This window comes from Heteronotia binoei, chromosome 21 (assembly GCF_032191835.1).
Source record: "Heteronotia binoei isolate CCM8104 ecotype False Entrance Well chromosome 21, APGP_CSIRO_Hbin_v1, whole genome shotgun sequence".
NCBI classification, from domain to species: Eukaryota; Metazoa; Chordata; class Lepidosauria; order Squamata; family Gekkonidae; genus Heteronotia; species Heteronotia binoei.
Window position 1 is genome coordinate 82,106,455 of NC_083243.1, and position 14,812 is coordinate 82,121,266.

The 14,812-nt window shown below is 44.3% G+C and overlaps 1 protein-coding gene across 1 annotated transcript in view; it reads right to left on the reverse strand.

Annotated features, from left to right (window-relative positions):
• Nucleotides 1-14,812, reverse strand: part of LOC132589890 (cytosolic phospholipase A2 epsilon-like) — an 84,289-nt gene that overhangs the window by 67,906 nt on the left and 1,571 nt on the right. Inside the window, exon 2 of the mRNA XM_060262675.1 lies at nucleotides 11,405-11,477. Within this exon, the coding sequence (XP_060118658.1) occupies nucleotides 11,405-11,477 (73 nt within the window). The remainder of the gene's footprint in view (nucleotides 1-11,404; nucleotides 11,478-14,812) is intronic.

The window sequence follows — 14,812 nt, forward strand, 5'->3', positions numbered from 1 at the left end:
CTACTCTCTGGAAAATGAAGTTCTCAGCAAGACAAGTCAGGAATTTATTTGACCTTTCCCTTTTAGCATAATTGGAGTTCCAACAGATGTCTGGTGAAATCTCCCATGATCATTGTGTCCCTTCTCCTTGAGAACATTGCAATCTGTTATAGGAGTATCTCATCTAAGTCCTCTGCCTGACTTAGTGGTCTATAGCAGACCCCCATCATAATATCACTGTTATTTCTTACTCCTTATATTTTTACCCAGATACTCTCAACTGAACTTCCATGTTCACATTCATGAATTTCCTCATAAGTATATACCTCCTTCACATATAATGCTATCCCTCCATCCTTTCTTGTTTGTCTGTCCCTTTTAAATGAGTTGTACCCCTCCATCCTAATATTCCAATTGTGAGTGTCATCCCACCAAGTTCAGTAATGCCTATTAGGTCATGGTTCCCTTCCCGTATTAGGACTTCAAGTTCCTCCTGCTTGTTTCCCATACTCTATGCATTAGTGTAGAGACATCAGGATCCGTGTTTTATGCACCCTGATGTTTTCGTTTCCTTATATACCTATGAGTTAATGTTACCTAGTGTATGTGCCACTCTCTGCAAAACTTTAGTGTTCTTATCTCTTGGACTAAAAGGGAACCAGGTTGTTCGTGACTAATACTAAAAAGTGTCAGATCAGTTTTTAAACTAATCCCGGGGGAGAGAGCAGACAGGAGCTGGGGACCCTCTGGTTCAGGACAAGTTAGTCCAAAGAAATGATTGCATAGACACTCAGGGTAATATTGATAGATACATAGAACTTGAGAGTGAGAGCACAGTGGCAATTGAGGGCCATGTATGGCAGCCAGGAGGCTGAAGGAGGAGGGGGTTATCAGAGAGGGAAATACATAGGTGTCTATATGCCAATGCTAGAAGTCTCTGAGCCAAGATGGAGGAGCTGGAGTGCTTGGTGTTCAATGACATTTTAAATATAATGGGTATCACAGAAACATGGTGGAATGGGGAAAATCTATTGGATAAAGTCATTCCTGGGTAGAAGCTTAACAGGCAGGACAGAGAGGGGACAGGTTGTTGTTGGTGGTGTGTTGTACATTAAAGAAGACATAGAATCAAATTGAGGTGACCAGAGATGACATTCTAAACCTACTGGGGAAATTAAAAACTGATAAGTCTACACCCAAGAGTTCTTGTGAGATCACTGATCATATATATAACCTATCACTAAATTCAGCTGCTGTACCAGAAGACTGGAGATTAGCAAATGTGATGCCAATTTTTAAAAAGGGATCCAGAAGGAAACCTAGAAATTACAGACCACTCAGCCTAACGTCTATCCCAGGCAAATTAGTAGAAAGTGTAATTAAAGACAAAACTATTAGACACATAGGTATTAGACACATAGGTAAAGACAAAACTATTAGACACAGAGATAAAATCAGCATGGCTTAGAACATAAGAACATAAGAGAAGCCATGTTGGATCAGGCCAATGGCCCATCCAGTCCAACACTCTGTGTCACACAGTGGCAAAAAATTTTATATATACACACACACTGTGGCTAATAGCCACTGCTGCAAAGGGAAGTCCTACCCCATCAACCTTTTGGAGTTTTTTAAGAAAGTGATCAAGCATGTAGACAACAGTGACTCAGTAAATATTATATATCTGGACTTTCAAAAGGCTTTTGATATGGTACCTCACCAAGGACCCCTAAATTTAGCAGTCATGGAATAAGAGGAAGCCTTCCCTTATGGATTAAAAACTGGTTAAATTACAAGAAGCAAAGATCAGGAATCAATAGACAGTTCTCAAAATGGAGGAAAGTAAGCAGTGGGATCCTGCAAGGATTGGTATTGGGGTGGTAGTATTTAATTTATTCATAAATGATCTGGAACTAAGGGTGAGCAGTGTAGTGACCAGGTTTGCAGATGACACCAAATTATTCAGGATAGTGACTGTGAGGCTGACTGTGAAGAGCTCCAAGAGGACCCCCATAAACTGGGTGTCACTGGGGATGTATGGGGGAGATATTTGTGAATTTCTTGCATTGTGCAGGGAGTTGGACTAGATAACCCTAGAGTTCCTTCCAACTCTATGATTCTATGAGTGAACAAGACTGTGGCAAATGAAGTTCAATGTTGGTAAGAGTCAGGTGATGGACATTGGGACAAAAAAAAAAAGGAATGGTTGAAGGAGCTGGGTATATTTAACCTGGAGAGAAAATGACAGAGAGTTGATTTGATAGCCATTTTCAAGTATTTGAAAGACTATCATATAGTGGATCAAGCGGAGTTGTTTTCTGTTGCCTCAGAAGGTCAGACCAAAATCATTGGATTTAAATTTAAATCATTGGAGTGTATAGAACAAAAATCAAAAGTGGTTTTGGCTAAACATTAAGATGAACTTCCTGAAAGAGCAGTTCCTCAGTGGAACAGGTTTCCTGGGGAGGTAGTAGGATCTCCTTCAAAGGTTTTTAAGCGGAGGCTAGATGGCCATCTGACAGCAATGCTGATTCTATAATTTTAGGAAGATCTGTGAGATGGAGGGTTGAATGGTATAAGTGCTTGCCTCTCATGAACATAAGAACATAAGAGAAGCCATATTGGATCAGGCCAATGGCCCATCCAGTCCAACACTCTGTGTCAAGCAGTGGCCAAAAAAATTATATATATATATATATATATATATATATATATATATATATATATATACATATACACACACACACACACACTGCGGCTAATAGCCACTGATGGACCTCTGCTTCATATTTTAATCTAACCCCCTCTTGAAGCTGTCTATGCTTGTAGCCGCCACCAACTTCTCTGGCAGTGAATTGCACATGTTAATCAACCTTTGGGTGAAGAAGTACTTCCTTTTATCAGTTTTAACCTGACTGCTCAGCAATTTCATCGAAAGCCCACAAGTTTTTGTATTGTGAAAAAAGGAGAAAAGTACTTCTTTCTCTACTTTCTCCATCCCATGCATTATCTTGTAAACCTCTATCATGTCACCCCGCAGTCGACGTTTCTCCAAGCTAAAGAGCCCCAAGCGTTTTAACCTTTCTTCATAGGGAAAGTGCTCCAACCCTTTAATCATTCTAGTTGCCCTTTTCTGGACTTTTTCCAATGCTATAATATCCTTTTTGAGGTGCGGTGACCAGGATTGCACACAGTATTCCAAATGAGACCGCACCATCGATTTATACAGGGGCATTATGATACTGGCTGATTTGTTTTCAATTACCTTCCTAATAATTACCAGCATGGCATTGGCCTTTTTTATTGCAATCACACACTGTCTTGACATTTTCAGTGAGTTATCTATCACAACCCCAAGATCTCTCTCTTGGTCAGTCTCTGCCAGTTCACAACCCATCAACTTGTATTTGTAGCTGGGATTCTTGGCCCCAATGTGCATTACTTTGCACTTAGCCACATTGAACCTCATCTGCCACGTTGACGCCCACTCACCCAGCCTCAACAGATCCGTTTGGAGTGCCTCACTATCCTCTCTGGTTCTCACCACCCTGAACAATTTAGTGTCATCTGCAAACTAGGCCACTTCACTGCTTACTCCCAACTCCAAATCATTTATGAACAAGTTAAAGAGCATGGGACCCAGTACTGAGCCCTGCAACACCCCACTGCTTACCATCCTCCACTCCGAAGACTGCCCATTTATACTCACTCTCTGCTTCCTATTAATTAGCCAGTTTTTGATCCATAAGAGGACCTGTCCTTTTATTCCATGACTCTCGAGCTTTCTTAGGAGCCTTTGATGAGGAACTTTATCAAAAGCTTTCTGGAAGTCAAGGTAAACAATATCTATCGGGTCTTCTTTGTCCACATGTTTGTTCACCCCCTCAAAGAAATGTAACAGGTTAGTGAGGCAAGATCTTCCCTTACAGAACCCATGCTGAGTCTTCCTCAATAACCCGTGTTCATTAATGTGCCGACTCATTCTGTCCTTGATAATGGTTTCTACCAACTTTCCAGGTATTGAAGTCAGACTGACTGGCCTGTAATTTCTGGATCGCCTCTGGAACCCTTTTTAAAGATGGGGGTGACATTTGCTACCTTCCAGTCCTCAGGAATGGAGTCAGATTTCAATGAAAGATTACATATTTTTGTCAGGAGATCCACAAGTTCAACTTTGAGTTCTTTCAGAACTCTTGGATGTATGGCATCCGAACCTGGTGACATTAATTTTTAATTTGTCAATCAGTTGTAGGACCTCCTCTCTTGTCACCTCAATCTGACTCAGGTCTTTCAACACCCCTTCCAAAATTAGTGGTTCTGGAGCGGGCAAACACTTCTCATCTTCCACAGTAAAGACGGAGGCAAAAAATGCATTCAGCTTCTCAGCCATTTCCCTATCCTCCTTCAGTAATCCTTTTATCCCTTGGTCATCCAAGGGCCCCACAGCCTCCCTGGCTGGTTTCCTGCTTCTAATATATTTGAAGAAATTTTTATTGTTGGTCTTTATGTTTTTTGCAATATGCTCCTCATAGTCCCTTTTTGCTTGCCTGATCACAGTCTTGTATTTGATTTGCCACAGCCTGTGTTCTCTTTTATTAATCTCACTTGGACTAGCTTTCCACCGCTTAAAGGAGTCCTTCTTACCTTTTACAGCTTCCATTACTTTGTTTGTTAACCATGCAGGCTTTTTCTTATACCTGTTTGTGCCTTTCCTAACTTGTGGTATATATTTTATCTGAGCTTCTAGGACTGTAGTTCTAAATAGCCTTCACGCTTCCCCAAGGGTTTTGACTGTATTTACCTTTCCTTTCAGTTTCCTCTTCACATGCCTCCTCATCTCAGAGAATTTACCCCTTTTAAAGTTAAACGTGGTTGTGCTGGTCTTTTGGGGCAACTCTCTATTTATACAAATGGTGAAATCAATAACATTATGGTCACTGCACCCAAGCGGTGCAATCACTTTTACATCTCTCATGAAGTCTTGGGCATTACTTAGGACCAAATCCAGGATCGCCCCACCCCTGGTAGGTTCTGCGACCCTCTGCTCCATAGCATAGTCATTGAGAGCATCAAGAAACTCAATCTCTTTCTCTCGACCAGAACACATATTGACCCAATCAATCTGCAGGTAGTTAAAATCACCTATTACGACACAGTTTTTATGTTTAGCCACTATCTTTAATCCTTCCATCTTATTATAATCGTCCTCTATCTTTTGATTTGGTGGGCGATAACAAACTCCCATAGTTAAATTTCCTTTTGGGCCCTCTATTTCAACCCAAAGCATTTCTAGAAGGGAATCTAATTCTCTGACCTCAGTCTCACTGGACCGTATACCCTCTCTGACATACGGAGCCACCCCACTTCCAACCCTTCCCTCCCTATCCTTCCGATATAACTTCTATCCAGGAATAACATTGTGTCCCACTGATTCTCCTCATTCCACCAAGTTTCTGAAATTCCCACAATGTCTATGTTTTCTCCCAACACTAAACATTCCAACTCACCAATTTTACTTCAAAGACTTCTAGCATTTGCATACAAACATCTATAATTTCCCAGGCAAGCTAAACCCGCAACCTTCCTCCTGTTGCCTCAAGACTTTGGCAGACAGTCCATACTGTTTGTCACCATCTCAGTGGACAACTCTGATCCATTACGCGGTAGAAAAGTAACAGCTAACCCTTCATCTCTTTGAGATGAGTCCTCCCGAACCAGAGACATTTCATCTCCTGTTGGCTTTCCCCCAAGATTTAGTTTAAAACTGCTCTGCCATCTTTTTGATTTTAAGCGCCAGCAGCCTGGTTCCATCTGGGGACTAGTGGAGACCATCTCTTTTGTACAGCTCCCGCTTGTTCCAGAAAGCATCCCAATGCCTAACAAACTTAAACCCTTCCTCCCTACACCATCATCTCATCCACACATTGAGACTTCTAATTTGTGCCTGCCTCTCCTGCCCTGCACGTGTAACAGGTAGCACTTCTGAGAAGGCTACCTTGGAGGTCCTGGCCTTAAGTCTCCCGCCTAGCAGCCTAAATTTTTCCTCCAGGACCTCACGACTGCATTTCCCCACATCGTTGGTGCCAACATGCACCATGACCACTGGCTCATTCCCAGCACTGCCTATCTACTACACACGTAATGTCCGCTATCTTCGCACCAGGCAGGCAAGTCACCATATGGTCAGTATGTGGTTTTGCCACCCAGCTGCTCACCCTTATATCAGTTATTCTCTGCTCTATCTCAGAGCTTCTCTGCTCTCTCTCAGAACTCTCTGAAAAATGGACCTTTTCTCATGGACCTTTCTTACATGATCCAGGGTAATGTCAATCACTACTTTGGGGTCAGGTTGGTATTTTTCTCCTGGTGAGATCGGCCAGGGATCCTGGAAGTTTCTGGGCATAATTCAGCAGTCACTGGGAAAGTGGGGGAGAGGTGGTTGTGAATTTCCTGTGCTGTGCAGGGAACAGGAGTAGATGACCCTTGACTGCTCCAGCTTTATGTTTCTATGTTTATATTTTTGAGGTTTTCTATAATTGGCTGAGACGCTATATTTTCATAATTTTACTTTATTGTTTATACATGGTTTTCTAATTATTTCTTTTTAAGTGGTTTGTGTAGCATTTGTTAATATGTGGAATACACATGAGCACAACAAACAGAATAATATGAATATTTGGGATGAGCCCATCCCATTTTACTCACTCATTAATGCCAACACAGTCAATAATATCTCCAGATAGTGAAGATTCAAATGACATTTGCAGGGAGGCTGTAGGTACCTTGAACAGTGCATGTTATTTAGCATTCTTTATAACAGCTACATTCATTTGGTTCTTTAGCATAGTTTAGCTTGTTTCATGCATAAATATGTGGATTTACAGGGTCTGAGTTATGGCCCCCCAAAGAAGGTTTCCTCAAGGAAAGTGCTTTCTGGAGAAATTACAGGTGCAGGTTCAGGAGTGTATAGAACAAACCCTATGCAAGCTAGAGATGTCAGACTCCCAGGAGACCTCCCTCTAATGCTCCTCTACATGCCTTCCAAGTTCTGCCCCTCCATTGTCTGATTGAGTGGAGGCAGTCTGTCTGGAAATGAATCCATTCAAGAACCACCATGAACTGCTTGAAAGTTCATGGAAAGTTGTCCTGTCATAAACTTCAGTTCATGAAACATGAACCAGCAAAAACTCATCATAAGCTTTAGTTTGTGAGCTGGTCCATCACAAAGTTCAGTGACTTTGTGTCATCCTAGCACTTCTGGGTCCAACTGGAAGTGACATCACAATGCTGCACAATGTCAGTTCCCTTCCACCCCCATTTTTGCTCTTGCTGGAGTGAGGAGTGGTGGCAGGGGCCAGGACATTGCCTACCATGTTGGGCAATCTGATAAGTCTAGATCAGGGATGGCCAAACTGTGGCATTGGAGCAACATGTGGCTCTTTCACACATATTGTGTGGCTCTAGAAGCCTGCACCATCCCACTTGGAAAAGGCATTTCTCTCTTTAAATCACTTCTCCAAGCCAAGCCAGCCAGTGGCTTGGAGAATATATTTAAAGTTAAAGTTGCTTTCTTCCCACCTCTCTCTCCCCATCTAGTTGCCTGCTTTCCTTTCTGTCCTGCGGCTGTCAAACAGCTGACATTTATTCTATGTGGCCCATATGTTATGCAAGTTTGGCCACCCTGGTCTAGGTTCTATACTTGAAATAAATAAAAATACTTGAAAGGTTGTGTATAAGAACATAAAAGAATATGAGAGAAGCCATGTTAGATCAGGCCAATGGCCCATCCAGTCCAACACTCTGTCACACAGTGGCCAAAAACCAGGTGGCCATCAAGTGGCCATCAAGAGGTCCACCAGCAGGTCCAGAACTCCAGAAGTCCTCCCATTGTTGCCTTCCAAGCACCAAGAATACAGAGCATCACTGCCCCAGGCACTATTAGTGTTCCATCTATAGCAGGGCTGTCAAACACCCAGACTGCAAGCCACATCTGGCCCACCAAGTGTTCAATCAGGCCTGCAGCAATTTTCTCCACCCTCATCCCCCTCCTCACCCTTTGAAGCTGTGAGGCTGCCAATGATGTTCCCAGCTCCTTCTGCCTTTTCTTTGCCTGATTGAGCTGCAAGCTCTTCTGGGCTTGCAAAGCTGCAAAGAAAATGTGGAATGGATTTTCCATCAAGGTCTCTGCACCCAGATAGACTGGTATATCTGGGCCCAGAGAGCCAGTTTGGTGTACTGGTTAAGAGTTCAGACTCTTATCTGGGAGAACCGGGTTTGATTCCCCACTCCTCTACTTGCACCTGTTGGAATGGCCTTGGGTAGGGTTGCCAAGTCCAATTCAAGAAATATCTGGGGACTTTGGGGGCAGAGCCAGGAGACTTTGGGGGTGGAGCCAGGAAACATTGGGGCGGAGCCAGGAACAAGGGTGTGACAAGCATAATTGAACTCCAAAGGGAGTTCTGGCCATCACATTTAAAGGGAATGAACACCTTTTAAATGCATTCCCTCCCTTCGAAATAAGGATAAGGACACCTTTCTTTGTGGGGGGGGGGCTCATAGAATTGGATCCCCTGAAAATGGTGGTTGTGGGATGTGGGCCTCGTGGAGTCGTTCCGGAGAAGAAGGGTCGTGCGTCCCCGAAGAGCATCCGCGCCTCGAAATACAGTCGGGGGCTAACAGCCGGGGGTTTCCCCTGGGGGTCCCATGCCTCTCCCCCCGAGGAATCGCTCACCATTTTGGCGGATGGTTCTGGATACTCTCGTTCCCAGACCCCCACCCAGCAATCGCCGCGGCCGCCTCAGCCGAGACCGAGGAGGACTGGAAGGTGAGTGAGGATGACGAAGAGCGCGGGAAAGAGCGGCCCCTGGCGCAGACACCCTCGGAGGCAAGGGGGCGCGCTAGGCGTCAGTCTCGTGCCGGCGGTTCGCAGCCTCCTCGCCGCGCTCCTGCTGCCCCTCTGCTGCGCCAACGCCACCGGCGAGGCCCTCGGCTGGCAGCTCCTCCGCCGCCTCCTCCTGCTGCTGGGCGCCGGTGGGCCCGCCGCCTACGGCTTCACTGGGCGAGGAGGGGGCGGCAGATGGCGGATGGTTCTGGATACTCTCATTCCCAGACCCCCACCCAGCAATCGCCGCGGCCACCTCAGCTGAGACCGAGGAGGACTGGAAGGCGAGCGAGGATGACGAAGAGCGCGGGAAAGAGCGGCCCCTGGCGTGGACACCCTCGGAGGCAAGGGGGCGCGCTCCTGCTGCCCCTCTGCTGTGCCAACGCGGCCGGCAGCTCCTCCTCCGCCGCCTCCTGCTGCTGGGCGCCGGCGGGCCCGCCGCCTACAGCTTCACTGGGTGGGGAGGGGGCGGCAGCGGCTCGCCATTTCCCCCCCTCCCCCACTTCCGTTTTTTTGGGGAGCGGGGGAAGAGGGTGGAAACCCTGGGGTCCCCCGCCAGGGCGGGAGGGTTGGGAAGCCTAGCCTTGGGTCAGCCATAGCTCTGACAGAGGTTGTTCTTGAAAGGGCAGCTGCTGTGAGAGTCCTCTCAGCCCCACCTACCTCAAAGGGTGTATTTTGTGGGGGGAGGAGGTAAAGGAGATTGTGTGCCACTCTGAGATTCGGAGTGGAGAGCAGCATATAAATCCAATATCTTCTTCTTCATCTTAATGGAAAATCCATTCTGTATCTCCCTTGCAACTTTGTCTGTTCTGCAATGTATTTAAGTGGAGCAGAGCTAAAGCAATTTCACCTTTGCAGCATTTATGACTGGTTGAAGCTCCTTGCAAATAAAGGGTGATGCTTTGAGCCAGCTTGTCTCTGCTGAATGGACCTGAGAACTGGTGCCTAGTGAGTGCTCTGACCTGGGAACCCATAGCCAAAATGAAATATTACACCAAAGAGCCATTGCCGATCTGAGAAGATGGGGGTGGGGTAGGGTGAGAAGCTTGCAATACCCAGTCATTTAATGTTTTCCAAGGCTCAGAGCATTTTATATTTTTAGTTTCTGCTGTGATCCTTGTGTTTTTTCTTGATGCTTTATTTTAAAAACTAGGAATGAGGCCAGTTGTGGAGAAAAAAATACCATGGATTCTAGAAAGAGGTTCTAGGTGAATGTCCCCTGACCTTTGCTATCTTCCCACTCACCCAAGTGAAGGCATTCACTCTCCCTCCCCACACACCTCCAGGGGAGCTGATCTGCGCCATCTGGAGAGCAGTTGTAATTCTGAGTGATTTTCAGCCCTCACCTGGAGATTGGTAACAGTAGTTCCCCAGGAGGAAATGGCATTGCACCTGTCTGAGGTCCCACCCCTCCTCAAACCCACCATCTCCAGGCCCTACCCCTTAAATCTCCAGGAATTTCCTAACCTAGAGTTGGCAACCCTATCTCCTATTCCATATAGCAGTCTGCTATATGGAATACTGGTCTGCTATTCCAACTTAATTACCCTTCGTTGTTGTTTCAGCCCAGTTAACATAAACTAACAAACACCAGACCCCAATTTGTGACTCTTTTAATCTGCTAAAAAAAAACATTTCCATGACTCTGCATACTAACTCACTGCCCACTTTCTCTATATTTAGGGCTGCTTGCCATTCCATACTATTGTCTGATGAAGTGTGCTTCTAGCACACAAAAACTTACATTCTGAAAAAAACTTTGTTGATCTTAAAGGTGCAACTTGATTCTTGCTTTGTTCTACTGCTTCAGACCAACATGGCTGCCCACCTGGATCTATCTAGCAGGTTAGTGAGACAAGAACTTCCCTTACAGGATCCATGCCAATCCTTTCTCAATAGCATTTGTTCATCAATGTGCCTCTTAATTCTATCTTTAATTATGGATTCCACCAACTTACCCACTATTAATGTTAGATTGACTGGTCTGTAATTTCCCAAATCTCCTCTGGAACTTTTTTTTAAAGATGGAGGCAGATTTTAATGATAGATGGTATATTTGTCAGGAGATCCACAAGTTCACATTTGAGTTCTTTCAGAACTCTTGGATGTATGCCATCTGGGCCTGGTAATATAGTCTACTAAAGAGCCCTGTGGCACAGAGTGGTAAGCTGCAGTACTGCAGTCCAAGCTCTGCTCACAACCTGAGTTTGATCCCAGTGGATGCTGGGTTCACATAGCCAGCTCACAGCTAACTCAGCCTTCCATCCTTCTGAGGTCAGTAAAATGAGTACCCAGCTTGCTGGGTGTAAAGTGTAGATGACTGGAATGACAAACGACCCCGTAAAAAGTCTTCCAAGAAAACATCATGATGTGACTGTCACCCCATGGGTCAGTAACGACTTGGTGCTTGCACAGGGGACTACTTTTACTACCTTTTAAAATATCATCTACTACTATGTTCTCTTCAATGTTGATTCATCGTTCATTATGGTGCTAGGCTTTTTTCTATACCACAAGAAAGTACTATGAACAGGATATACTCACATATGTCTGCCTTCCGCAGATTTTTTATCTTTATGATCTTTACTGTGAGCAGGCTGCATGGAGAAGGCTCTCTCTATAGAACAAGAACAAGCATGAGCAATGTTTAATATGTAACTGTCACATTCCAGAGAATTTCTCCTTGACCAGCTTGTAAAACAATGAGCAAAAGCAAAATTTTAAAATCACACTTTAGAATAAATAAACTAACTAGGAATGGGAATGAACTGGATTACAAACCAAATAAATGACAAACCAGGATGGTCCATTAGATCAACAGATTGCTTTGCTGTATTTTATTTTATTTATTAAAACATTTATACCCTGCCCTTCTTCTTGGCTCCTCTTGGTATTCCTTCAGAGTATTCCTTTCTAGCCATGTAGTACAGCAAAACTGGCTTTTTGCACATGCACATCTCAGACAGCCTAATTGTGTTTTACTATTCCCACCACCTTGTGAGTAACTGCTATTGCTTAAATGGACAATGTGATCACTCACAAATCATATTAATTAGTTGTAAAAATGGTGTTTTCAATAAACTCCTACCATTCAGTGTTATCTAAGTAGTCCTTAGTAATACTAATGGCCATCTTCAGTTTGGTAATGCCTTTAAACAGGTGGAGTTTTTCAAAAATCCAGTGAAAACCAGTGCAGCAAGTGTTCAAAGAAGTTTGGCACAAATTGATTGACACTTTTGAGCATGGTATATTCAACTTCTGAATATGTTTGTGGAGAAATTCACAGCATCCTTAATATGCTATCCCTGCCTTGACAAGCACAGCTGCAGTGCTGGATTTATGCACAAAGTAAGTAAATGAAGGTTTAGGACCTTAGATTACAAGTGGCCTCTAAATTGAAAAAAAAATGGCTAAATTACCAATTTTGTGGGCCCTGCTATGGGACTTTTAAAAGTTGACATAGTTTAGGGCAGGGGTGTTGAACGCATTTGTTATAAGGGTCAGATCTGACATAAATGAGACTTTGTCAGGCCAGGCCATGTGTGTCATAAAATTTAATGCCAGGTAGCAGATATATGCATTTTATAAAGGACACAGACAAAGATTTTTTTTAAAAAAACTTAAAATAGGTTTAAAAGATTAGCACTGTTGCAATATTTTATTTATTTAACCGTTTCTGATAACTGACACCTCTTGCTCTGAATTATTGCATCAAAATCTGGAGACAATGTCTATGCTATAGCAATCTTGAGCATGCTTCTCAAGTGTTGTTCAGATCTGTGTGTGTAAGTTGCAAAGCTACTTTTGATTTATTGACACTCGTTACAGAAATCTCACAGTCAATGCTTTGAGTCTAAGGCCCGGGGGAAACATGAAATGGCTGGGCATTGCGAGCTTTTGTACTTAAGTTGTTTCCTATGCTGGTCAGCCAATGGAGAAAATAGAGGCTTTGTTCTGTATCTCCTGTGCGATTGAGCAAGCCTGCCAAAGCAAGCTGTGATGCAGAAGGAAGCAAGAGAGAGATGACAGTCAGTTGCTTGCGGGCTTCATAAGAGCTTCCAGCAGCCTGATCTGGCTTTGGGCTGCATGTTTGATACCCATGGTTTAGGGCCTCAGCATGTCTTAACCTAGCCCTGCACAGCTGCAATTGGGGAACATAGGACTGTATACCAAGGGAACTTAGGTCTAATGTTATCTGTGCTAACTGGCAGCAGATCTCAAAAGTCAAGCAGAGGTCTTCACAGCATCTACTATCTACAATCCATTAACTTGAGATGATGTTGAAACTGAGAAATTTAGCTCTACTACTGAGCTATGACCTCTCCCGTGGTTGCTGACATGTCTGATGTGGTAAACATTGCCACATCAGAATATTTGTATTGCCATAAGTGACTTCTCTATGTGTCATTTTAAAGACTTTTGGACCCATTCCTGCTGTTCAAGGTGATGAACCCTTGTGTTGTTCCCACAGCATAGATTTCCTGTTGAGGAGCAGTGTGCATAATTAGGCTTGCCAATCCCCAGGTCCCAGCAGGGTTCTTCCGCTTTCCCAGGCTCCTTCCCGCCCCCAGTCAGCTGGCCGGCAGGGGGAAGCCCCGCCCCCAGAGGATCATGTGCCTTTCCACCTCCGGAGGCTTCAGTCTCTGATTGAAAGGCTTCCTCTTGGGATGGTGTGTCTGTGTTACTTTGAAGAAGTTGGCAGCAACTCATGAGTAGAGAGGCCAATCCCTTGCTTCAGAGTCACCAGAAACAGCGGGGGGGGAGGGGAACGTCTGCTGAGCACTTCATTATTATCTATATGGAGATCGATTCTCATAGGGTATAATGGGGAATTGATTTAGAGGTTTCGGGGGCTCTGGGGGAGCTGTTTTTTGAGTTAGAGGCACCAGATTTTCCGTATAGTATCTAGTGCCTCTCCCCAAAATACCCTCCAAGTTTCAAAACTATTGGACCAGGGGGTTCAATTCTATGAGCCCCAAAAGAGCCCCTATCCATTATTTCCTATGGAAGGAAAACATTTTAAAAGATGTGCTGTCCCTTTAAATGTGATGGCCAGAACTCCCTTGGAGTTCAATTATGCTTGTCACACCCTTGTTCCTGGCTCCGCCTCCAATGTCTCCTGGCTCCACCCTCAAAGTCCCCAGATATTTCTTGAATTGGACTTGGCAACCCTATGTGTAATCTCAACCTTTCTTGCAAGCCACCAAAGAAGTCCAATAAACCTATGATACTGTAGCTGCTGCTATTTTATTTTATATTTTTAATACTTTGTTTTACTATTTTAAATATGAGCAGGCATTTTTTTCCCTTGGCTTTGGGAAGCTTATTGGACTACATGGCCTACTAGAGGGCCAAAAGTATTCTCAGTTCTTTTCTGTTATGAAATATCCACAACTAGTTCATCCAATCTTGATGATAGATTGGGGTGGCCAAACTTGCTTAATGTAAGAGCCATGTAGGATAAACGTCAGGTGTTTGAGAAATGCAAAACATGAATGTCAGATGTCTGAGAGCTGCAAGGAAGGAAGGTGGGGAGGTGGAAAGAAAGCAACTTTAAGTGATTTAAAGAGACAAATGCCTTCTCCAAGCCAGCAATGAGGTGGGGGGGGGGGGCTTTGAGAGCCACCAATATATGTGAAATAGCCACATGGTGTTCAGATGAATATATATAATTTTAATTTCCTCTTACCCAGGGTTCAGCCTGGCAACAGCTGTTTGCCCTTACCTGGGAATCACTGAGACAATAGGAGATCCGCCCCCCACCCAAACACACATGTCAATGTTCATACAAACCAGAAGTGGCTCATATGGAGACTGGTGAACTTTCACAGTTTGTCTTGGTCTTGTCCTCAGCTGTGGCCATCATCATGATATTTGGGGCCCAGCATTCTCCTTTGTCAATCTTTATGCCAGCTCTGGCAGATTCCCTGGCAAGTCCGTTTGTTCACTGCT